The sequence below is a fragment of the Topomyia yanbarensis genome, chromosome 2, assembly GCF_030247195.1.
Source record: "Topomyia yanbarensis strain Yona2022 chromosome 2, ASM3024719v1, whole genome shotgun sequence".
Lineage (NCBI taxonomy): Eukaryota > Metazoa > Arthropoda > Insecta > Diptera > Culicidae > Topomyia > Topomyia yanbarensis.
In genome coordinates, this window is record NC_080671.1 from 261,690,755 (window position 1) to 261,716,190 (window position 25,436).

At 37.4% G+C, this 25,436-nt stretch overlaps 1 protein-coding gene across 3 annotated transcripts in view; it reads right to left on the bottom strand.

The window, feature by feature from the left end:
* LOC131683102 (uncharacterized) overlaps positions 1–25,436 on the bottom strand; it is a 901,146-nt gene that overhangs the window by 780,752 nt on the left and 94,958 nt on the right. Inside the window, exons 1-2 of one of the 3 annotated variants that reach the window (XM_058964920.1) lie at positions 19,155–19,412; positions 19,027–19,082 (exon numbers count right to left, since the gene is read on the bottom strand). The exons of 1 other annotated variant lie outside the window; for it this stretch is intronic. In XM_058964920.1, coding sequence (XP_058820903.1) covers positions 19,027–19,053 — 27 coding nt within the window. In that variant the 5' untranslated portion in view covers positions 19,054–19,082; positions 19,155–19,412. Of the gene's footprint in view, positions 1–19,026; positions 19,413–25,436 lie in introns of those variants that run through there. One more of the 3 variants, XM_058964922.1, reaches the window with a different exon arrangement.

The following is a 25,436-nucleotide window of genomic DNA, read 5'->3' on the forward strand; positions in this document are numbered from 1 at the left end:
CGGCTTAAAAGCCAACTGCCAAAATTCTCTTTGAAAGGAAATTCCGGACAAACCGTTACTCGCCAATCACATATGTTGGCAGTAAACAAGAGAATTTTTTTTCTTCCACTAACTGCTATGAACTGTGTTTATCCAGTAACGCTTTCAAAGAGAATTAAAACAGTTGGCTTTTAGTAATCATATGTTTGTTGAGAAATAACTGTCATGGCACTAATTATAACCGATGGTTCAGCCACCTCTAACTCGATGAGCGCCTATTCAAACTGAATAAAAACATGTATATGTCTCGATAAACATATGATTACGGCTTAAAAACCAACTGTCAAAATTATCTTTGAAAGGAAAATCCGGATGAACAGTTACTCGCCAATCACCTATGTTGGTAGTAAACAAAAGAAAAAACTTTTCTCTCTCATTAACTGCTATGAACTGTGTTTAGCCAGTAACGGTTTGTCCGGAATTTCCTTTTAAAGAGAGTTTTGACAGTTGGCTTTTAAGCCATACACGCAGAAAAAAATAGCATATTTAAACCAAAAATATGTGTTATTGAATCCAATCATTTATTGTTTATCACTTTAACAAACAAACTTATTGGTTTGAAAATATTTTTTTATTAGAACAACAACAAAATTTTGCTTTCAATAAATACATTTTTAGTATCAATAATTTTCTTTTAATTTCTATAAAATAATTATTGAAAAACGGAACGATAATTTTGTTTATTGAAACAATAAATAAATTTTATTGAATTCAATAAATAATTTTATTGTCTCCCGACCAATAATTTAATTTATTGAATTTAATGCATAATTTTATTGAACCTACAATTCTTTTTTCTGCGTGTAATCATATGTTTGTCGAGATGTATACCAATTTATTTTTTTTTTGTGCATTTAATATTATGTTACTACAAAGTGCTGTACATCATCGGCCAACTTTCAACTATTCAACATGTTGCAGTTCTAAGTTCAGAAACATATCGGCTACAAGTTGACAAAATTGTTCTCAAACGCTATGGAACGAGACATTTGACGAAGAAAAGCTATTTTACTGCAAGAAAATATCGGAATGAAAAACAATTCACCATGTTGTCTAATTTACTCTTTTTCTTTAACTTGAATTTGTTGTTTTTTAACACTGACGTGTAACGCAGATCAGAACGCAGTCATATAAATGACAGCATCGTTTGATTAAAGCTTACCAACAGAGATGCCAGATTTGCAGACATGTCTGCAAATTCGCAGATTTTTAATTTTATCTGCAGTTTTTTTCGATGACGCAGATATTTGCAGATTTTTTAGTTTGGTTGCAGATATTTACAGATTTTTTAGTTTGGTTGCAAATATTTACAGATTTTTGAAAATAAAGGCTTTTGGTTACACTAGTTTCAAATCTACTTTTGGGTTTTCCCTCCATGAGCTATTTCTCTCTACTTATCTTAGGCTATAAGTGCACTATTTTCATTTAATATAACACCTTATCAATAAGTCATTTTTAGTCAAGAATAGTTTTCCTGACATTTTTTGTTCTTCCCAGACTTTTAAAATTATTATTGCAGACATTTGAAACAAGTATCTGGCATCCCTGCTTACCAAATATTTTAGGCCGGTTTAAAAGTTAGTACGGTTTAAAAACTGTTGGTACGCCTTTGTGCTTACGGCTATAATTGTTTTTCATTACTTAACTGGTTTCAGAAGAATATAAAATAGTTGTCTACCTCAAATAATAGACTATATAATTGATCTCAGCTATATGTATTATCATTATTTAGTGAATATTTTTGTGTTAAAAATAACAGCTCGTCCATTTTGATTCACTGGTTGACTGCAATTGCTGTATACTACAAATTGTGGATATATAAAATGTTGAAACTACAGTCGCTGGTTGGACAATTTTTATCAGGGGCCGCTTTTTAGTTGGACCTTTGCTAGTTGGTCGATAGTCGAACGAAAAAGCATCTGAATGTTAAATTCTTTTGTTAAATTCATTTAGACAATAAAACTGACAATAGTAAGTGACGTGAACAAATGAAATTGTATTGATAACATCCCCTTTGACCAGTTTTTGACATCTGTCAACCAAACCAGCGAATCACGAATGTACAAAATATTCAACAAAAACCGTACCATAACATAAATTTATCTGAATCTGCAAATACCTTCACATTTTTGAATATTTAATTTATGATTTTATTTTTCCAAAATTTGTAGTTTGCGTTCGTTGCATTAAACCAATGTATAGAAATCGATAGGTCATCGTTTTGAATATAAAAATATAAACTAAGTAATGATAATAAATATGTTGTCTATTGTTTGAGGTAGGCAACTCTATTTATATTCTTCTTAAATAAAATTGCAGTTGTGATTTGCTGGTTGGACACTTTTTAACTGGACCGCTTTTTAGTTGGACCTCCACTAGTTGGACCATTGTCCGACTAAAAAGCATCTGACCGTCAAAATCTCATGTCAAATTGACTTTGAAAATATCTAACAATCTTTTAAAATACTAATGTCTTCTTTGGAGAGTTTTTGACATTTGTCAGTCGGTCTAAAGGCTAGTTTACAGTTCGGGAAATGGATCACGGGATTTCGCACGGGATTTGGGTCGGGATTTGATCAGGGAAAATTTCCCGCCGAGATCTCTCCAAACTGTCAAACCAAAAACGCTGCTGCTTCTTAAAAATTCAAACAGTATCCAACATGCAGCAAATTGCAAACCTTCCAAAAATACTATTTTCCCCGTCGGAAACAATTTGTGTTGAATTGTTCCCGGCCGGATTTTTGTGTGGAGAGTTTTAAAATCCCGTGATGTTTCCCGTGGTTGAGTTTACACTTCAGGAAAACTGTCATTTTTGTGTAGACTCATTTCCCGTCACGGGATTTGAAATCCCGAGCTCCATTTAAAATACACAGGGACCCAAATCCCGTGACACGTTTTCCGAACTGTAAACTAGCCTTAACTAGCGAATTAAATTCGTATTCGACTGTATTGATGAAACGTCTACCTACAGGCTGTAAAAAGTCACTTTTCTGTGATGATACTAGCATCTCAGCCACTGGTAGGAATCTTCGTATTATCTGCAGTCGACTGCAACGAAGCTTGAATATTTTCAATGATTACCTGAAAAAATGGAAAATTTCCACAAAGGCAAAAACACAATTGATAGTGTTTCCGCATAAGCCAAGAGCTTTTTCTCTTAAATCAAATAATAACCATATTATTAAATTTAATGGTTTGAATTTAACGTGGTCAGATCAAGTTGATTACTTGGGTTTGATTCACGATTAAAAAAAACTCACTTTTAATTATCACACAGAAGGTATCCAAACAAAATGCAACAAATATATAAAATGTTTATTCCCTCTTATAAATAGGAATTGGCTCTACCCAAAGAACAAACTATTAATTTATAAACAAATATTTAGACCGGCTATGCTATATGCAGTGCCAATAATGGGCAAGTTGTTGTGCTACTAGGAAGAAAACGCTTCAAAGGATTCAGAATAAAATTCTGATAATGAAGCGTCCTCCCCTGGTTTAGCACAAATGAGTTGCACAGACTCGCTAACATAGAAACATTAGCAATTATGACGAACAGTATTATAAGCAACTTCAACGATTAGCTCTCTTTATAGTGTATAAGTTAGTTCATAAGATTTGTTTTGCTCCTTATTCACAAGACAAGTAGATTTGAAAATTCCTACTGAAAAAAACCCTATTTTAATCCACCTAGCGGTGCAATTGTGCCTTTCTCAATCATGAATCACGAGAATATGTGCGTTGTTTATATTCATTAAAAGCTTTTAAATGCATATATTACATTTTATTATTATACATCACATGACAACTATATACAGGAAAAGAAATCATTATTCGAGTTCTAAAACTTTAAAAAAGAAAAAACAGCCACGGTAATATTGAACTGAAAAAACCTATTTTAATCCACCTAGCGGTGCAATTGTGCCTTTCTCAATCATGAATCACGAGAATGTGTGCGTTGTTTATATTCATTAAAAACTTTTAAATGCATATATTACATTTTATTATTATACATCACATGACAACTATATACAGGAAAATATCATTATTCGAGTTCTAAAATTTTGAAAAAGAAAAAACAGCCACGGTAATATTCCACTGAAAAAAGGTGCGAAATCGGCAAAGTCCCAAAAAGTCGATTTTCATAAAAAAAAATTTTTCGAGATAACATAAAATCTCGACGTTTCATGCATTTTAAAGATGTTTGGCATCAAAAATACGAATTCGATTTCTGAAATTTCATGAGGTCCCCCCTTTGAAAAAAAAATTTGAGTTCCGGCTTATATGGGAATTTCATATGTGACCGGACGATTTAGTCTATATTTCCGGACCCATATAAGCGATCAGTACGAAATTTTATAGACATCTATGGGGATATTATAGCTATCATTTGGGACTAAGTTTGTAAAAATCGGCCCAACCATTTCCGGGAAACTGATGTGAGTTCGTTAATTTTGAAAGATGGCCGCTTTTCCCGGGCACCTCCGGAACCGTCTATGGTGGTCAATGTAGTCAACGAAAGTTTGTTTGGCCGTCGGTGACCTAGAACTGCAAAGTTAAGTTATTTGAGAGACATTTTAGCGAAATTTTTACCTTTTTTGCTTCCATCGGGGTATCGGTTTGAATCACAATTTGCTATGTGATCGCACGCCACAACCCGTAACTCCGGAACCGGAAGTCGGTTGGGGATAAAATTTAATAGCCATTTACGGGGATGCAATACCTTTCATTTGAGGTCAAGTTTAGTCGAATCAGTCTAGCCATCTCCGAGAAACCGATGTGACTGTTACTCTGACTTTGGATACTTCCGCCGGGGCTTCCGGAACCGATGATGGTGGCCAATGTGACCAAAGAGACTTTGAATGGCTGTTAATGACCTAGTACTACAAATCGAAGCAGTTGTGGTCACATTTTGGAAAAATTTTCACCATTATACATTCATTGCAGAATTTCTTAAAATCGACGTTTTCTGCGTGATCGTACTCATCACCCTGTAATTCCGGAACCGGAAGTCGGATCCATTAGAAATTCAATAGCTGCCTATGGGAACGTTGCACCTTTCATTTGGGACTAAGTTTGTAAAAATCGGTTCATCCATCTCTGAGAAAAGTGAGTGAGATTGTGTTCGCGTACACACACAGACGCACATACACACACACATACATACACACACACATACATACACACACAGACATTTGCCGAACTCGACGAACTGAATCGAATGGTATATGTCACTCGGCCCTCCGGGCCTCCGTTAAAAAGTCGGTTTTCAGAGCAATTGCAATACCTTTCTATTGAGAAAGGCAAAAAGGTGTAAAATCGGCAGTCCCAAAAAGTCGATTTCTAAAAAAAAAAATTTCGTGATAACATAAAATCTCGACGTTTCATGCATTTTAAAGATGTTTGGCATCAAAAATACGAATTCGATTTCTGAAATTTCATGGGGTCCCCCCTTTGAAAAAAATTTTGAGTTCCGTCTTATATGGGAATTTCATGTGTGACCGGACCGTTCAGTCTATATTTCCGGAACCATACAAGCGGTCCGTGCGAAATTTTACAGACATCTGTGGGGATAATATAGCTATCATTTGGGACTAAGTTTGTGAAAATCGGCCCAACCATTTCCGAGAAACTGATATGAGTTTGCTAGTTATGAAAGATGGCCGCTTTTCCCGGGCACTTCCGGAACCGTCTATGGTGGTCAATGTAGTCAACGAAAGTTTGTTTGGTCGTCGGTGACCTAGAACTGCAAAGTTAAGTTATTTGAGAGACATTTTAGCGAAATTTTTACCTTTTTTGCTTCCATCGGGGTATCGGTTTGAATCACAATTTGCTATGTGATCGCACGCCACAACCCGGAACCGGAAGTCGGTTGGGGATAAAATTTAATAGCCATTTACGGGGACGCAATACCTTTCATTTGAGGTCAAGTTTAGTCGAATCGGTCTAGCCATCTCCGAGAAACCGATGTGACTGTTACTCTGAATTTGGATACTTCCGCCGGGGCTTCCGGAACCGATGATGGTGGCCAATGTGACCAAAGAGACTTTGAATGGCTGTTAATGACCTAGTACTACAAATCTATTTATTTATTTATTTATTTCAAGTCGTCAATCAGATGTAGACCGGTTTCTTACAATAATTATTAAACTAACTTAACACTAGTTAAAATTTTGGTTTACTTTAAGCTGCTGCTTAAGTTTTGTTTTCGACATAGTGAAGTCAATGCTTTCGCAATGTTTGTTGTAAATATTCATCATTTGGTTTAAAGGGCCAAACTTGGCATAATTAGTGCGATGGCGAATTGTACAAAAGATGCTGCGGTTACGTAGTTGTCGAGAAGGAGCATAAAAATTTAGTTTCGATAAAAGTTCGATTGAATCAATACGATGTGATACAATGTCGTTTACAAATGATACCATAGAAAATTCACGACGATCTTTCAAGGTTTGAATGTCAATTAGCATGCACCGTGCTTCATAAGATGGCAAATGTAGTCCAGTCCAACCTAGTTTACGAAGAGCGAACATCAAAAACTGCTTTTGTACTGATTCTATCCGGTTTGCATGCGTTGCTGAAAAAGGCGACCAAACTATACTAAAATATTCTAGTGTTGAACGCACATAGGCTACATATGTTTTTATTGTGTAGGGATCTTGGAAATTATAGCTGAAGCGTTTAATAAACCCTAGTGTGCTGTTTGCTTTGTTAATTATTGTGTTATATTGATCTACGAATGTTATTTTGGAATCTATAATAACTCCTAGATCTCTTATTCTGTCACACTTTTCTACTTGTTGATTTCCCAATAAGATTCTATTGTTCTGTATATTATTCTTTCTACTCAATGTTATGGAATTACATTTTTTTACATTCAGTTTCAGCAGGCTTTTATTACACCATGTATAAAATATATTTACTTCGTTTTGAAATGTCTGAAAGTCTTCACCATTTCTTATTTCTAGAAATAGTTTCATATCATCAGCATATATAAGAACTTTTACATTTTTTAGAATGAAGGAAATGTCGTTCACAAATAAAATAAAGAATAGCGGGCCCAAATGAGACCCTTGAGGGACTCCTGATGTAACTTGAATTGGGATTGATTTTATCCCTTTAAATCTAACAGCTTGTTCACGATTTGTAAGATATGATTGTACCCATGTAAGAAGTCCTGGCTCGAACCCCATTTTTTCTAATTTAAAAAGTAGCATGGGTATGTCGATGCGATCAAATGCTTTGCTAAAATCTGTATAAAGAGCTTCAACGTGGTTTCCGTTATCCATTGCTGTTAATGTGTAGTTAATGAATTCGAGTAGATTTGTACTTGTAGAACGCCCTTTGAAAAAACCATGTTGCACATGGGTAATTCTGTTCTTGATTTGGTGGAATAAATTTTCATTAACAATCGCCTCGAAAATCTTGGGAATGCACGAGATGATAGCTATTCCACGATAGTTACGCACATCGGATTTTTTATCATTTTTAAAAATTGGAACTAGGAAAGAGCTTTTCCATGTTTTAGGAAAACAACCTGATTCTAGAGACATGTTAAAAAGCCAAAATAAAGGAGCGGTTAGTTCTATTGACAAAGTTTTTAAAAACACCGGTGGAACGCCATCAGGTCCAGGGCTTTTAGAGCTATCCAAGTTTTTTAAGGCATCCATGATTGTATGTACTTTTATCTGTTTAATGTTAATATCTCTTGAAAGTTCTGGGAGGAATGAAAAGTATTCACGCTCTCGATCCTTCTCTGAAAATGTAGTGTAAACTTCCTGGAACAATGTTGCAAAAAGATTGCAGATTTCCTCTGAGTTATCGCCTACCTTTCCATCAAGATGCATTTCTGTTGGGAAATAATCCGATTTTATTTTAGTTTTTACGTAATTAAAGAAGTTTTTTGGGCAAGTTTTTATATTGCGTTCTGTTCTTGCATTGTACTCTTCAAACGCGATATCAATGGCAAGGTTCAATTGATCGCATAGATTTAAATAGTTTGTTAAGTTATCTTCGCTGTTGTATTTTTTGAAGATTTTGTGTGCTTTCTGCTTACGATTTTTTAAATTTTTGATTTCTCTATTAAACCAGATGGGATGTTTTGAGTTATAGTGACGCCTTCTTCTTTTCAATGGTATATCTTCGTGAATGACTTCAAATAATATTTTATAAAAGATGTCTACGGCAGCTTCAACATTTTCTTCATTTCTTAAAATCATTTGCCAGTTTATTGCATTAATTTTTTGCCTCAAGCTTTCATAGTTAGCGGACTCGTAATCAAATACCTCCTCAAATTCACTATCACCAGGTCTGTCGTTAACATGCAAGAATATAGAAAACTCAATGGCTGTATGATAAGCTTCATTCTTCCATAAGGGAGTAAGTGATTCCGTTACACAGAAGTCTTCGTCTATATTCGTCATTAATAAATCTAAATAGCAATGTCGCTGATTTCTTATGTGATTTATTTGATTAAGTCCTAAACTGGCAGATTTATCGCAAATGAACTGCAAAGTTTCATTTTCCCCTACAACAGGAAGTAGGATGCTCTCATTATCAGCATCTGGTATGAAATCAATACCGCGTTGATTGAAATCGCCATATATGTGAACTTTTACGTGCGGGGAAAGACTATTAATAATGCATTCAGCAGCATGATAAAACTTTTCGTAAGTCGTTTTTCGAGCAAAATTTGGAGGAAAATACACCGAAGCGAAAACGTGAGTTTCGTCTTTAACATGTACTTTCACCCACACATGCTAGAATTCTTTTGATTTTATAGTTTTGATAACTTCTGCATTTAGTTTTGCTGAAATCGCAATCAAAGCGCCCCCTCCTGACTTCTTACCAGATACATGACAATCACGGTCATCCCTAAATACATTGTAATTGCTCCCGAAAACTTCTTCACTTCTCACTGTTTCGTCCCAACTAGTCTCAGTTGCTAAAATTACGGAAAAGTTGTGGTCACATTTTGAAAAAATTTTCACCATTATACATTCATTGCAGAATTTCTTAAAATCGACGTTTTCTGCGTGATCGTACTCATCACCCTGTAATTCCGGAACCGGAAGTCGGATCCATTAGAAATTCAATAGCAGCCTATGGGAACGTTGCACCTTTCATTTGGGACTAAGTTTGTAAAAATCGGTTCATCCATCTCTGAGAAAAGTGAGTGAGATTGTGTTCGCGTACACACACACAGACGCACATACACACACACACATACATACACACACACAGACATTTGCCGAACTCGACGAACTGAATCGAATGGTATATGTCACTCGGCCCTCCGGGCCTCCGTTAAAAAGTCGGTTTTCAGAGCAATTGCAATACCTTTCTATTGAGAAAGGCAAAAAGGTGCGAAATCGGCAAAGTCCCAAAAAGTCGATTTTTATAAAAAAAAATTTTTCGAGATAACATAAAATCTCGACGTTTCATGCATTTTAAAGATGTTTGGCATCAAAAATACGAATCCGATTTCTGAAATTTCATGAGGTCCCCCCTTTGAAAAAAAATTTGAGTTCCGGCTTATATGGGAATTTCATATGTGACCGGACGATTTAGTCTATATTTCCGGACCCATATAAGCGATCAGTACGAAATTTTATAGACATCTATGGGGATATTATAGCTATCATTTGGGACTAAGTTTGTAAAAATCGGCCCAACCATTTCCGGGAAACTGATGTGAGTTCGTTAATTTTGAAAGATGGCCGCTTTTCCCGGGCACCTCCGGAACCGTCTATGGTGGTCAATGTAGTCAACGAAAGTTTGTTTGGCCGTCGGTGACCTAGAACTGCAAAGTTAAGTTATTTGAGAGACATTTTAGCGAAATTTTTACCTTTTTTGCTTCCATCGGGGTATCGGTTTGAATCACAATTTGCTATGTGATCGCACGCCACAACCCGTAACTCCGGAACCGGAAGTCGGTTGGGGATAAAATTTAATAGCCATTTACGGGGACGCAATACCTTTCATTTGAGGTCAAGTTTAGTCGAATCGGTCTAGCCATCTCCGAGAAACCGATGTGACTGTTACTCTGAATTTGGATACTTCCGCCGGGGCTTCCGGAACCGATGATGGTGGCCAATGTGACCAAAGAGACTTTGAATGGCTGTTAATGACCTAGTACTACAAATCGAAGCAGTTGTGGTCACATTTTGGAAAAATTTTCACCATTATACATTCATTGCAGAATTTCTTAAAATCGACGTTTTCTGCGTGATCGTACTCATCACCCTGTAATTCCGGAACCGGAAGTCGGATCCATTAGAAATTCAATAGCTGCCTATGGGAACGTTGCACCTTTCATTTGGGACTAAGTTTGTAAAAATCGGTTCATCCATCTCTGAGAAAAGTGAGTGAGATTGTGTTCGCGTACACACACACAGACGCACATACACACACATACATACACACACACACATACATACACACACAGACATTTGCCGAACTCGACGAACTGAATCGAATGGTATATGTCACTCGGCCCTCCGGGCCTCCGTTAAAAAGTCGGTTTTCAGAGCAATTGCAATACCTTTCTATTGAGAAAGGCAAAAAGGTGCGAAATCGGCAAAGTCCCAAAAAGTTGATTTTTATAAAACAAATAATTTCGAGATAACATAAAATCTTGACGTTTCATGCATTTTAAAGATGTTTGGCATCAAAAATACGAATTCGATTTCTAAAATTTCATGGGGTCCCCCCTTTTGAAAAAAAATTGAGTTCCGGTGTAGAGTCCCTAATTTTCTCCGGTTTCAATCCCGGGAAAATTTCAATCATTTTATCAACACCATGGATGCTCGATTCCATGAGATAGTTAAATCATAAAGACTTAGCCTTAAGTTAAGCAAGTCTCATTGACGCTGCGCTTTGCATACGCGAAGGCAATGTTTAATGATAACAAAATTGTTTGTTTACGCCGCGACCCTATCGTAGCAGGGACAAGGCATTACTTCGGGGAACGACCCATTGTTTTTAATTGAATCGGCTAGCGACCGACAGCTCTAGTGAGAGCTTTAGAAATGTTTTCAAAAACTTCGTGCATCTCATTCAGAGATGCGCGAAAGTGATCTAAATCCGCGTGGTTAAAAAGTCTTTTGCGTACGAAAGTTGGAGTGATTCGTTGAAGTAGTTCCCGCCCGGCTGCGTCCGGCGGAGTCAGAGTCGTTTAAGTAGTTCTCGCCCGGCCGCGTCCGGGGTAGTGATTCGTTTAAATAGTTCTCGCCCGGCCGCACCGCAAAAATGTGCTGGAGTTTTTGTTAATGGAATTGTGGGCAACGAAACCTTTTTAATTGTGCGGTCAATAGTTAGTGGAAAACATATCTCAGGTGAGCAGATATTACCGTTAGTGTTCGATAAGCATTTGTTACATACTTGAACGTGGTAATTGAATGACAGCAATGTGCGATTAGTTATACATATCTCAAATGAGCAGATATTACCGTGTGGAGTTTTTAATAAATAGTTGCAGATAAGTTATTTTGATTGAGATCAAATGTTTATGTGGTTTTATTTAACATGACGAGTCGGTAGTCTCACGTTGGTGACTTCGAAGACAACTATTATAACAGAAAGAAATCCACTACCCTTATCCGCGGTGTATGAAACCAGTGGCCCCGCGCAGTATTTCATGTGGTGACAGCGGTGGGATTGAATTACTGTGCGGGCCATTGGTTTCATACACCGCGGATTGTTTCATGTGGCGACAGTGAAAAGAGAAAAAAACCCAAAAAGGAGCTCGGAAACACCAAACCTGACAAAAAGGAAGAAAGGAAAATTTTCCGGTGGACGTAAGTGCTGAAGTATTAGTGACTGTTTTCTCCTGCAATTTGTGGATTTGTGATTGCAGCCGTTTACAATTTTTGTTAAGAAATTTTTTTTTGAAGTTTCTAAATATCATTGCAACCCAAATATCTCTCGGAAGACACACAAACACACTCAGGAGCGGTAAGGAAAGCCGTTCCTAACAGGATTTATTGAAACAGAAACTAATGCCTCATCATTAACTCAGCTTGTGTGACTGACTACTGGAAGAAGCCGTGCCCAAGTAGTGACTTTCGTAGATGAGAAACAAACAAAGAGTCTAAAGTTAGTGTGAACGCAGTTAACGTCGGTTTAGTGAATCGTTCTCCGTATCTCCAGGATTTTATTATTAGTGACGCGGGTGTAAATTGTCGTATTACGCTATTGACCAACATCGCTTACACCTAGCGCCGTTTTAGCTAGTTCGAAAGCCAGTCGTGGCTGTAAGTAATAAGGAAAGCAAAACGCGACGAGCAGACAAACGTGTGTAAGGTTTTACATCTCTGTGTGATTGCTTTACATTTGTGGTTTTTACGTGGAAGAGTGAAGGAAGCAGCGGAATTACAGGTAAGCGCCTTTCTCCTTTTTACAGTATCACAAGAAGAAACAACACTACAATGAGTAGATGCTGATTCGTAGAATCAAACAAAACCTGCAATGATGTGGAGAAATAATTTCTATAATCTAATGTATTGATGGTTTTTTCTTGAGCTTAATTTGTCACACGGTTGTGCAATTGTTTCGCTTCCGTACCGCATTGTCAACAACTTTTTCGTACCCGCTTGAAAGGTTAAAGTTGGGTCCAGACTTATTAAGAATAAAAACATGTTACTATGTTTTAATTGCCGCAAGGTTCTACTGTATCGATTTTGTTGGCTATTTTCGGCAAATTTGAGACTAAGAGAAACGAAAGCAATGAAATTGAAAGACGGATAGGTATTCTAGAGCGAATCTGTTATAAACTTAGAACGGAAAACTAGAACTAGGCAGGCTCATATGGGCATGATCGAAAGGAAATGTGAAGAATTCTTTGCCTTCTGCAGAGTAGGAGTTGGGCGTTTCACCCAAGTCTACCGCATGGTCTATGGTAGAACATAACTCATAATCATGTTTTACCGCCGACGCCGGCAAAAAATTCTTCACAAATCCTCGCCTAGAACGACCATGCGATCATTCTTCTCCCTTTCTGCTAGCATCAAGCCGTGACGTATGCATTCAATCGACACCAAGCTATCGGTGTCGCACCGATCCAATTGTGATTGAACTACTTATTTATTTTTTCGTTCCTCACACACGGATGGCTGATAGCAATTAATGACACAGCTCAGCTAGCAGAAATCGAATTTTTATCTACTTTTTTACCAACTATGTCACTATGTTTTAATTGCCGCAAGGTTCTACTGTATCGATTTTGTTGGCTATATTCGGCAAATTTGAGACTAAGAGAAACGAAAGCAATGAAATTGAAAGACGGATAGGTATTCTAGAGCGAATCAGTTATAAACTTAGAACGGAAAACTAGAACTAGGCAGGCTCATATGGGCATGATCGAAAGGAAATGTGAAGAATTCTTTGCCTTCTGCAGAGTAGGAGTTGGGCGTTTCACCCAAGTCTACCGCATGGTCTATGGTAGAACATAACTCATCATCATGTTTTACCGCCGACGCCGGCAAAAAATTCTTCACAAATCCTCGCCTAGAACGACCATGCGATCATTCTTCTCCCTTTCTGCTAGCATCAAGCCGTGACGTATGCATTCAATCGACACCAAGCTATTGGTGTCGCACCGATCCAATTGTGATTGAACTTCTTATTTATTTTTTCGTTCCGCACACACGGATGGCTGATAGCAATTAATGGCACAGCTCAGCTAGCAGAAATCGAATTTTTATCTACTTTTTTACCAACTAGTTTATATATTACTATGTTTTGATTGCCGCAAGGTTCTACTGTATCGATTTTGTTGGCTATTTTCGGCAAATTTGAGACTAAGAGAAACGAAAGCAATGAAATTGAAAGACGGATAGGTATTCTAGAGCGAATCAGTTATTGCCGGCGTCGGCGGTAAAACATGATGATGAGTTATGTTCTACCATAGACCATGCGGTAGACTTGGGTGAAACGCCCAACTCCTACTCTGCAGAAGGCAAAGAATTCTTCACATTTCCTTTCGATCATGCCCATATGAGCCTGCCTAGTTCTAGTTTTCCGTTCTATGTTTATAACTGATTCGCTCTAGAATACCTATCCGTCTTTCAATTTCATTGCTTTCGTTTCTCTTAGTCTCAAATTTGCCGAATATAGCCAACAAAATCGAAACAGTAGAACCTTGCGGCAATTAAAACATAGTGACATAGTTGGTAAAAAAGTAGATAAAAATTCGATTTCTGCTAGCTGAGCTGTGTCATTAATTGCTATCAGCCATCCGTGTGTGAGAAACGAAAAAATAAATAAGTAGTTCAATCACAATTGGATCGGTGCGACACCGATAGCTTGGTGTCGATTGAATGCATACGTCACGGCTTGATGCTAGCAGAAAGGGAGAAGAATGATCGCATGGTCGTTCTAGGCGAGGATTTGTGAAGAATTTTTTGCCGGCGTCGGCGGTAAAACATGATTATGAGTTATGTTCTACCATAGACCATGCGGTAGACTTGGGTGAAACGCCCAACTCCTACTCTGCAGAAGGCAAAGAATTCTTCACATTTCCTTTCGATCATGCCCATATGAGCCTGCCTAGTTCTAGTTTTCCGTTCTAAGTTTATAACAGATTCGCTCTAGAATACCTATCCGTCTTTCAATTTCATTGCTTTCGTTTCTCTTAGTCTCAAATTTGCCGAAAATAGCCAACAAAATCGATACAGTAGAACCTTGCGGCAATTAAAACATAGTAACATGTTTTTATTCTTAATAAGTCTGGACCCAACTTTAACCTTTCAAGCGGGTACGAAAAAGTTGTTGACAATGCGGTACGGAAGCGAATCAATTGCACAACCGTGTGACAAATTAAGCTCAAGAAAAAACCATCAATACATTAGATTATAGAAATTATTTCTCCACATCATTGCAGGTTTTGTTTGATTCTACGAATCAGCATCTACTCATTGTAGTGTTGTTTCTTCTTGTGATACTGTAAAAAGCAGAAAGGCGCTTACCTGTAATTCCGCTGCTTCCTTCACTCTTCCACGTAAAAACCACAAATGTAAAGCAATCACACAGAGATGTAAAACCTTACACACGTTTGTCTGCTCGTCGCGTTTTGCTTTCCTTATTACTTACAGCCACGACTGGCTTTCGAACTAGCTAAAACGGCGCTAGGTGTAAGCGATGTTGGTCAATAGCGTAATACGACAATTTACACCCGCGTCACTAATAATAAAATCCTGGAGATACGGAGAACGATTCACTAAACCGACGTTAACTGCGTTCACACTAACTTTAGACTGTTTGTTTGTTTCTCATCTACGAAAGTCACTACTTGGGCACGGCTTCTTCCAGTAGTCAGTCACACAAGCTGAGTTAATGATGAGGCATTAGTTTCTGTTTCACTAAATCCTGTCAGGAACGGCTTTCCTTACCGCTCCTGAGTGTGTTTGTGTGTCTTCCGAGAGATATTTGGGTTGCAATGATATTTAGAAACTTCAAAAAAAAATTTCTTAACAAAAATTGTAAACGGCTGCAATCACAAATCCACAAATTGCAGGAGAAAACAGTCACTAATACTTCAGCACTTACGTCCACCGGAAAATTTTCCTTTCTTCCTTTTTGTCAGGTTTGGTGTTTCCGAGCTCCCTTTTGGGTTTTTTTCTCTTTTCACTGTCGCCACATGAAATAATCCGCGGTGTATGAAACCAATGGCCCGCACAGTAATTCAATCCCACCGCTGTCACCACATGAAATACTGCGCGGGGCCACTGGTTTCATACACCGCGGATAAGGGTAGTGGATTTCTTTCTGTTATAATAGTTGTCTTCGAAGTCACCAACGTGAGACTACCGACTCGTCATGTTAAATAAAACCACATAAACATTTGATCTCAATCAAAATAACTTATCTGCAACTATTTATTAAAAACTCCACACGGTAATATCTGCTCATTTGAGATATGTATAACTAATCGCACATTGCTGTCATTCAATTACCACGTTCAAGTATGTAACAAATGCTTATCGAACACTAACGGTAATATCTGCTCACCTGAGATATGTTTTCCACTAACTATTGACCGCACAATTAAAAAGGTTTCGTTGCCCACAATTCCATTAACAAAAACTCCAGCACATTTTTGCGGTGCGGCCGGGCGAGAACTATTTAAACGAATCACTACCCCGGACGCGGCCGGGCGAGAACTACTTAAACGACTCTGACTCCGCCGGACGCAGCCGGGCGGGAACTACTTCAACGAATCACTCCAACTTTCGTACGCAAAAGACTTTTTAACCACGCGGATTTAGATCACTTTCGCGCATCTCTGAGAGAGATGCACGAAGTTTTTGAAAACATTTCTAAAGCTCTCACTAGAGCTGTCGGTCGCTAGCCGATTCAATTAAAAACAATGGGTCGTTCCCCGAAGTAATGCCTTGTCCCTGCTACGATAGGGTCGCGGCGTAAACAAACAATTTTGTTATCATTAAATTTAAATTTAAATTTAAATTTACTGTGCTAGCATCTCGGCCACTGGTAGGAATCTTCGTATTATCTGCAGTCGACTGCAACGAAGCTTGAATATTTTCAATGATTACCTGAAAAAATGGAAAATTTCCACAAAGGTAAAAACACAATTGATAGTGTTTCCGCATAAGCCAAGAGCTTTTTCTCTTAAATCAAATAATAACCATATTATTAAATTTAATGGTTTGAATTTAACGTGGTCAGATCAAGTTGAATACTTGGGTTTGATTCACAATTAAAAAAAACTCACTTTTAATTATCACACTGAAGGAATCCAAACAAAATGCAACAAATATATAAAATGTTTATTCCCTCTTATAAATAGGAATTGGCTCTACCCAAAGAACAAACTATTAATTTATAAACAAATATTTAGACCGGGTATGCTATATTCAGTGCCAATAATGGGCAAGTTGTTGTGCTACTAGGAAGAAAACGCTTCAAAGGATTCAGAATAAAATTCTGATAATGAAGCGTCCTCCCCTGGTTTAGCACAAATGAGTTGCACAGACTCGCTAACATAGAAACATTAGAAATTATGACGAACAGTATTATAAGCAACTTCAACGATTAGCTCTCTTTATAGTGTATAAGTTAGTTCATAAGATTTGTTTTGCTCCTTATTCACAAGACAAGTAGATTTGAAAATTCCTACTGAAAAAAACCCTATTTTAATCCACCTAGCGGTGCAATTGTGCCTTTCTCAATCATGAATCACGAGAATATGTGCGTTGTTTATATTCATTAAAAGCTTTTAAATGCATATATTACATTTTATTATTATACATCACATGACAACTATATACAGGAAAAGAAATCATTATTCGAGTTCTAAAACTTTAAAAAAGAAAAAAACAGCCACGGTAATATTGAACTGAAAAAAAAACCTGTTTTAATCCACCTAGCGGTGCAATTGTGCCTTTCTCATTTCTCTAAACTATGGCACGGAGGCTTTTTATGTTCAACATAATTGTGGAAATGACTATTACATTTTTAGTACACTTTGCACTTATATACAATGGCATGCCAGCCACGAAATTGATGAGCTACGTTACGACGGTGAAACACTTGAAACAAAAAAATATCATACTCCATTAGCCTAATCAGCATTAGATCAATGTTATCTGCTTGCTAACTCATTTTGTCATGCGGGGGTGGGTATGTGAGGAGTGCGAAAGTCCCATGAACGAACGACTCCCCAGCTTAAATTGGTATGATTTGTGATACAGTGGTGGTTTAAAGATGATGGGGTTGAAAGGGAGGGGTATGAGGGCTGGATGGGGTGGTGGTCTGAGGGGTGATTTAAAGAGATTTTTAAAGGAGTGGAGTGAACAGTAGAGGGGGGGTGTAACCCCTCTCCGGAAACCATCAACTACGCCCTTGTTAAAATCCAGAAACCTTATGCGAGTCGAAAAAAAAATTTGCCGGGATTAGGTTGACGTTTTTCAGAGTGATTGCATAACCTTTCTATATGAGAAAGGCAAAAATGTGCCAAAATCCAAAAAAGTGAACCGTCGTCAATTTTTTTTCCAGTTTGCATCAAATCTCGACGTTTCATGCACCTTGAACACATTTAGCATCAAAAATATAAATTCTATTTTTAATTTTTCCTATAGTTTATATGAGAAATTTCTGTGTGGCCGCACTCTGAAACCCGTAATTCCGGAACCAGAATTCCGATCGATCCAAAATTCAATAGCAGTCGATGGGAAGGTTGCACCTTTCATTTGAGACTAAGTTTAGGCAAATCGGTCCAGCCATCTCTGAGAAAAATGAGTGACATTATTTGGCACATACGCACATACATACACACACATACACACATATATACACACACACATACAGACTTTTTCCGATCTCGACGAACTGAGTCGAATGGGATATGACACTCGGCCCTCCGGGCCGGGATTAGGTTGACGTTTTTCAGAGTGATTGCATAACCTTTCTATATAAGAAAGGCAAAACTCCAAAGAAGACATTAGTAGTGTAAAAGATTATTAGATAGATTGTCAAAGTCAATTTCACATGAGATTTTGACGTTCAGATGCTTTTAGTTGGACAACGGTCCAACTAGCGGAGGTCCAACTAAAAAGTGGTCCAGTTAAAAAGTGTCCAGCCAGCGAATCACGACTGCATATTGAATGAAGAAACTTATCTGATTTCCTGTCTCAAGTAAAACAATAGCTGTGTCAAATACAGTTCATGTACACGACTTACCAAAACCGCTTGATGAATAGATTTGCAGTGTTTGTTGTCGCTTTCCAAAAAAAATTGCACCTTGTTTCACTGTGATATTCACTGGAGAGATACTACAGCTGGAAACGACGTCTTCAAATGCGAATTATACGTAAATACATACGACTTGCAAAGTTATTCATTTCTACAAATATAGGTTTGCGTGAGTGATATGAAGAGCCCACAACACACAGTACAAGCGCACGACCAAAGCAAAGGAGTGGCCATTCGACAATCGTTAAAATACGACTAACAAAGGGCACTAAAACTTACCTGATCAGTGTAGAACCTCGTTATCATAAGACTTGGGCAGATTTACAATCTACAACCTATAAGAAACCATGTCTTTTGTCATTTTAATATACATATTTTAAAAAGTATTTTATAAAATTTTCACTTACCCAGTCACCACCAAGGCAGAGCACACGTTCTGCGATCGAAATATACTGCTACAAAATTGCGCAAACAAAAAGCAGAACCGCACCGAACGAAAAAAGAATCGGCAATGTTGAGATTATTTCACTTCGATGTTCGTTTGTCCAATACCGTAAACCGGGGTTACATTGATCACTTTTCGAAGTAATCATTACATATTTTAGACGCAACACATTTTTTTCAAGTTTAATATTTTTAAACCATGTACTGATGTATGGAGAACAAGATTGGATGGTTTTACCTAAAATTGTCCGTATACAGCTATTTTTTCAAAAAATGATTTCAGGTTGAAGTCCGTTTTCGTGTTCCGGGGTGCCTTTGATCACCTGCATGTTCACCCACATTAAGTTATTGATGTCAATGTTTTTCATTTCAATGGTTGTTTAAACTAATTCTGGAAGGATACTCATTGTTAAATAGATGTTAATTGATATTATACAAAGTATTTCAATGTACTGTAAAATTCGAGTAACCAAGATTCGTATAATTTTTTTCAACTTGAATAAAAAATTCTGAAAACCTTTAAAACTACTAACATTGTTTTGTTGCAGTGTTTTATCAATGTACAAAAAGTGTCATCTATTTTAACACGTTGGAATATTGAACAATAAAAATAATGTTGCGAATTTTAACTTAAAATAATTTGAAATAATTGCCAACTAGTTTCACAAAAAATGTATTAAAAATAAACAAACTCCTAAAACTAAATTTAACATATCCCAATCTAAAGGAAAATAAAAACTCGCTTGTAATTTATTACTCTTGCTCAAATCTGAGATTTATTTGTTTTATAAAAAATAGACACTTTACGAAGCTTCGTAAAAATCAGGTAAAGTCAAATTTCGGTTTTTTGTAGTTTTTGTACACAAAAACCGAACAATATACTCAAAACGTATAACAAATCAGTATTTTTTAAGTTTAGAGTAAAAATCATTTCAAATTAAAATGATTCGGTAGACTATTCTGGTTTAATAAGCGATCTACGAAAAAAGTGTCGAGTGGTCAAAGTCACCCCGATGATCAAAGTCACCTCGGTTTACGGTACATGCTAAGCATTGTGGACCTGATTTTGAGTAATGAATAGCGTAGGAAATACTTTTGTTCCTGTAGAAAGAGTCCGGACAAGATGAATTTGACGTATCCAAACTAAAGAATTGCGACCTATAGAATAGGTATGGCTTTTATAGTACTTATCCGTGCTTTCTCGTACTTAAGGAAAACTTTTGTTAAAAAATCAATGAAAAGTTCTACGGGCGATGCTAATATGTTAAATGCTTTCAATCCCTTAGATCGCTTATTAACAAATTTATTTATTTAAAACCGCTTGTACCATGTAGCAACACATGTGCCTATAGTGGTGCGATTACTATTGTTGAAAATCCCAATGATTTTCGATGTGAATTGAAATTATTAATACATTAGATCAACTATAAGTGCAAGGGAGCTCAAAATTTAAATAAAATCAATTTTTTCAATTGTTATTTGAGCAAATTCGTAGGATAACAGTTTTATCGTTGCATAATTTAGTGTACCGATTTTTCTGAGAAATAGGTGTGCAATCAGCTCAGGAATTTGCTAAGTTCTCCCGACACACCGAAATCCGCCGTAGGTGTGCAATGTGATGAAAGAGACATTGATTGGTCATAAGTGGTCAAAACAAATCCAACCCATTTTAATAGGTTTTGCATCATCTAGATACCATATTGGTACCAGTTTCTATGAGAATTTACTGTGTTACCGTATTCGTCAACTCGTAATCGCAAACCAGATCAAAATAAAAATCAATAGCAACCGATGGGTAAGGTTACACCTTTAGTTTGAAACTAAGATAATACAAATCGGTCCGTGCATCTCTGAGAAAAATGATCGACAATTTTCACACATACATACACACAAACATACATACAGACTTTTTCCGATTTCGGCGAATTGAGATGAATGGTGTAGAAGACTGATTTCTGTCAATTTTTTCGAGATTGCACCAAACCTGGACGCTCCTTGCATTTTAAAGTCATTTGACATCAAATGTACGAATTCGATTTCTAAATATTCACATACTCTTCCATTTTAATAAATTTTAGTTCCGACTTAATTGGGAATTTCATATGTGACCTAACAAATAAGAACAAACATACACACATACATAATGACACACACATACAGACTTTTTCCAATATCGACGAACTGAGTCCAATACTATTAAGTTAAAAGTTTGCGATGATATTGGTTCAATTATTGATAGAGGCGGCAAAATAGTGATGTTAGCGCTCGATTTTTCAAAGGCATTTGACACTGCATCTTATTCAAAGTTATGTGAAAAACTTCAAGCAAATTTTGGTTTTAAAATGAACGCAGTTAGCTTGATTGAATCGTATTTAAAGCACCGAAAGCAAGCAGTTCATGTGGGTGATAGTTTCTCGAATTTTTACCTGTTCTATCAGACCAGACGGTTCAGTCTATATTTCCGGAACAACGTAAGCGATCCGTGCGAAGTTTCATAGACGTCTATGGGAAAAATATACGTTTTATTTGGGACAAAGTTCATGAAAATCGACCCAACTAGCCGTCTATGGTAATCAATATGGCCAATGAGACTTCGTCAGTGACCTACAACTGCAAATGCAAATTATTTGACATAAATTTTAGTGAAATTTTTACCTTTTGGCATTCATCGTGGTATCGGTTTGAATTGGAATTTTCTATGTGACCCCACGCCACAACCCGTAACTTCGGAACCGGAATTTTGATTGGGATGAAATTTGGCATCCATTTACGAGTATGAAACACCTTTCATTTCAGACTAAGTTTCGTCAAAAATGTCAAGCCATCGCCGAGAAAACGATGCCACTGTTGTTCTAAATTTAGTTGTTTCCGCCGGGGCTTCCAGAACCGATGATTGGGGCCAATGTGGCCAAAGAGACTTTAAATGGTTGTTAGTGACCAAGTACTACAGATCCAAGCAGATGTTGTCATATTTTGGAAAAAATTTCACCTTTTACATTCATCGCAGAAATCTGTTAAAACCAGGGATTTGCTGCATGATCGTACTCCTTATCCTGTAATTCGGGAACCGGAAGTCAGATCCATTTGAAATTCCATTTTCGGTAATGGGAACGTTGTATCTTTCATTTGAAACTAAATTTGTACAAATCGGTCCAGCCATCTCTGAGGAAAATGAGTAACATTTTTGACACATACGCACATACATACACACACATACACACACATACAGACTTTCCGATCTCGACGAACTGAGTCGAATGGTATAGTAGACTCGGCCCTCCGGGCCTCGGATAAAAAGTCGATGTTCGGAGCGATTGCATAACCTTTCTATATGAGAAAGACAAAAAAATTTGCCAAAATCCAAAAAAGTCAATTTTCGTCAAATTTTTTTTCGAAATTGTTTCAAATATCGGTGTTTCATGCATAGACTGGCAAATCCAAGAAATTCTGCACCTATTTTAAATAAAAAAGTTTTGCATCATTTTGATTTGATATCATAGTGGTACCAGTTTATATGGGAAATTGCTGTGTGGCCACACTCTTAAACCCGTAACTCCGGAACCAGAATTCCGATCGACACAAAATTCAATAGCGGCCGATGGGAAGGTTGTACCTTTCATTTGAGACTAGGTTTGGGCAAATCGGTCCAGCCATCTCTGAGAAAAATGGGTGAAATTATTTGACACATACGCACATACACACACACACATACACACACATACATACATACACACACACATACAGACTTTTTCCGATCTCGACGAACTGAGTCGAATGGGATATGACACTCGGCCCTCCGGGCCTCGGTTAGAAAGTCGGTTTTTGGAGCAATTGCATAACCTTTCTATATGAGAAAGGCAAAAAAGGTGCGAAATCGGCAAAGTCCCAAAAAGTTGATTTTTATAAAACAAATAATTTCGAGATAACATAAAATCTTGACGTTTCATGCATTTTAAAGATGTTTGGCATCAAAAATACGAATTCGATTTTTGAAATTTCATGGGGTCCCCCCTTTTGAAAAAAAATTTGAGTTCCGGTGTAGAGTCCCTAATTTTCTCCGGTTTCAATCCCGGGAAAATTTCAATCATTTTATCAACACCATGGATGCTCGATTCCATGAGATAGTTAAATCATAAAGACTTAGCCTTAAGTTAAGCAAGTCTCATTGACGCTGCGCTTTGCATACGCGAAGGCAATGTTTAATGATAACAAAATTGTTTGTTTACGCCGCGACCCTATCGTAGCAGGGACAAGGCATTACTTCGGGAAACGACCCATTGTTTTTTAATTGAATCGGCTAGCGACCGACAGCTCTAGTGAGAGCTTTAGAAATGTTTTCAAAAACTTCGTGCATCTCTCTCAGAGATGCGCGAAAGTGATCTAAATCCGCGTGGTTAAAAAGTCTTTTGCGTACGAAAGTTGGAGTGCTTCGTTGAAGTAGTTCCCGCCCGGCTGCGTCCGGCGGAGTCAGAGTCGTTTAAGTAGTTCTCGTAGTTAAATTTAAATTTAAATTTAAATTTAACTACGAGAACTACTTAAACGACTCTGACTCCGCCGGACGCAGCCGGGCGGGAACTACTTCAACGAAGCACTCCAACTTTCGTACGCAAAAGACTTTTTAACCACGCGGATTTAGATCACTTTCGCGCATCTCTGAGAGAGATGCACGAAGTTTTTGAAAACATTTCTAAAGCTCTCACTAGAGCTGTCGGTCGCTAGCCGATTCAATTAAAAAACAATGGGTCGTTTCCCGAAGTAATGCCTTGTCCCTGCTACGATAGGGTCGCGGCGTAAACAAACAATTTTGTTATCATTAAACATTGCCTTCGCCTATGCAAAGCGCAGCGTCAATGAGACTTGCTTAACTTAAGGCTAAGTCTTTATGATTTAACTATCTCATGGAATCGAGCATCCATGGTGTTGATAAAATGATTGAAATTTTCCCGGGATTGAAACCGGAGAAAATTAGGGACTCTACACCGGAACTCAAATTTTTTTTCAAAAGGGGGGACCCCATGAAATTTCAAAAATCGAATTCGTATTTTTGATGCCAAACATCTTTAAAATGCATGAAACGTCAAGATTTTATGTTATCTCGAAATTATTTGTTTTATAAAAATCAACTTTTTGGGACTTTGCCGATTTCGCACCTTTTTTGCCTTTCTCATATAGAAAGGTTATGCAATTGCTCCAAAAGCCGACTTTCTAACCGAGGCCCGGAGGGCCGAGTGTCATATCCCATTCGACTCAGTTCGTCGAGATCGGAAAAAGTCTGTATGTGTGTGTGTATGTATGTATGTGTGTATGTGTGTGTGTATGTGCGTATGTGTCAAATAATTTCACCCATTTTTCTCAGAGATGGCTGGACCGATTTGCCCAAACCTAGTCTCAAATGAAAGGTACAACCTTCCCATCGGCCGCTATTGAATTTTGTGTCGATCGGAATTCTGGTTCCGGAGTTACGGGTTTAAGAGTGTGGCCACACAGCAATTTCCCATATAAACTGGTACCACTATGATATCAAATCAAAATGATGCAAAACTTTTTTATTTAAAATAGGTGCAGAATTTCTTGGATTTGCCAGTCTATGCATGAAACACCGATATTTGAAACAATTTCGAAAAAAAATTTGACGAAAATTGACTTTTTTGGATTTTGGCAAATTTTTTTGTCTTTCTCATATAGAAAGGTTATGCAATCGCTCCGAACATCGACTTTTTATCCGAGGCCCGGAGGGCCGAGTCTACTATACCATTCGACTCAGTTCGTCGAGATCGGAAAGTCTGTATGTGTGTGTATGTGTGTGTATGTATGTGCGTATGTGTCAAAAATGTTACTCATTTTCCTCAGAGATGGCTGGACCGATTTGTACAAATTTAGTTTCAAATGAAAGATACAACGTTCCCATTACCGGAAATGGAATTTCAAATGGATCTGACTTCCGGTTCCCGAATTACAGGATAAGGAGTATGATCATGCAGCAAATCCCAGGTTTTAACAGATTTCTGCGATGAATGTAAAAGGTGAAATTTTTTCCAAAATATGACAACATCTGCTTGGATCTGTAGTACTTGGTCACTAACAACCATTTAAAGTCTCTTTGGCCACATTGGCCCCAATCATCGGTTCTGGAAGCCCCGGCGGAAACAACTAAATTTAGAACAACAGTGGCATCGTTTTCTCGGCGATGGCTTGACATTTTTGACGAAACTTAGTCTGAAATGAAAGGTGTTTCATACTCGTAA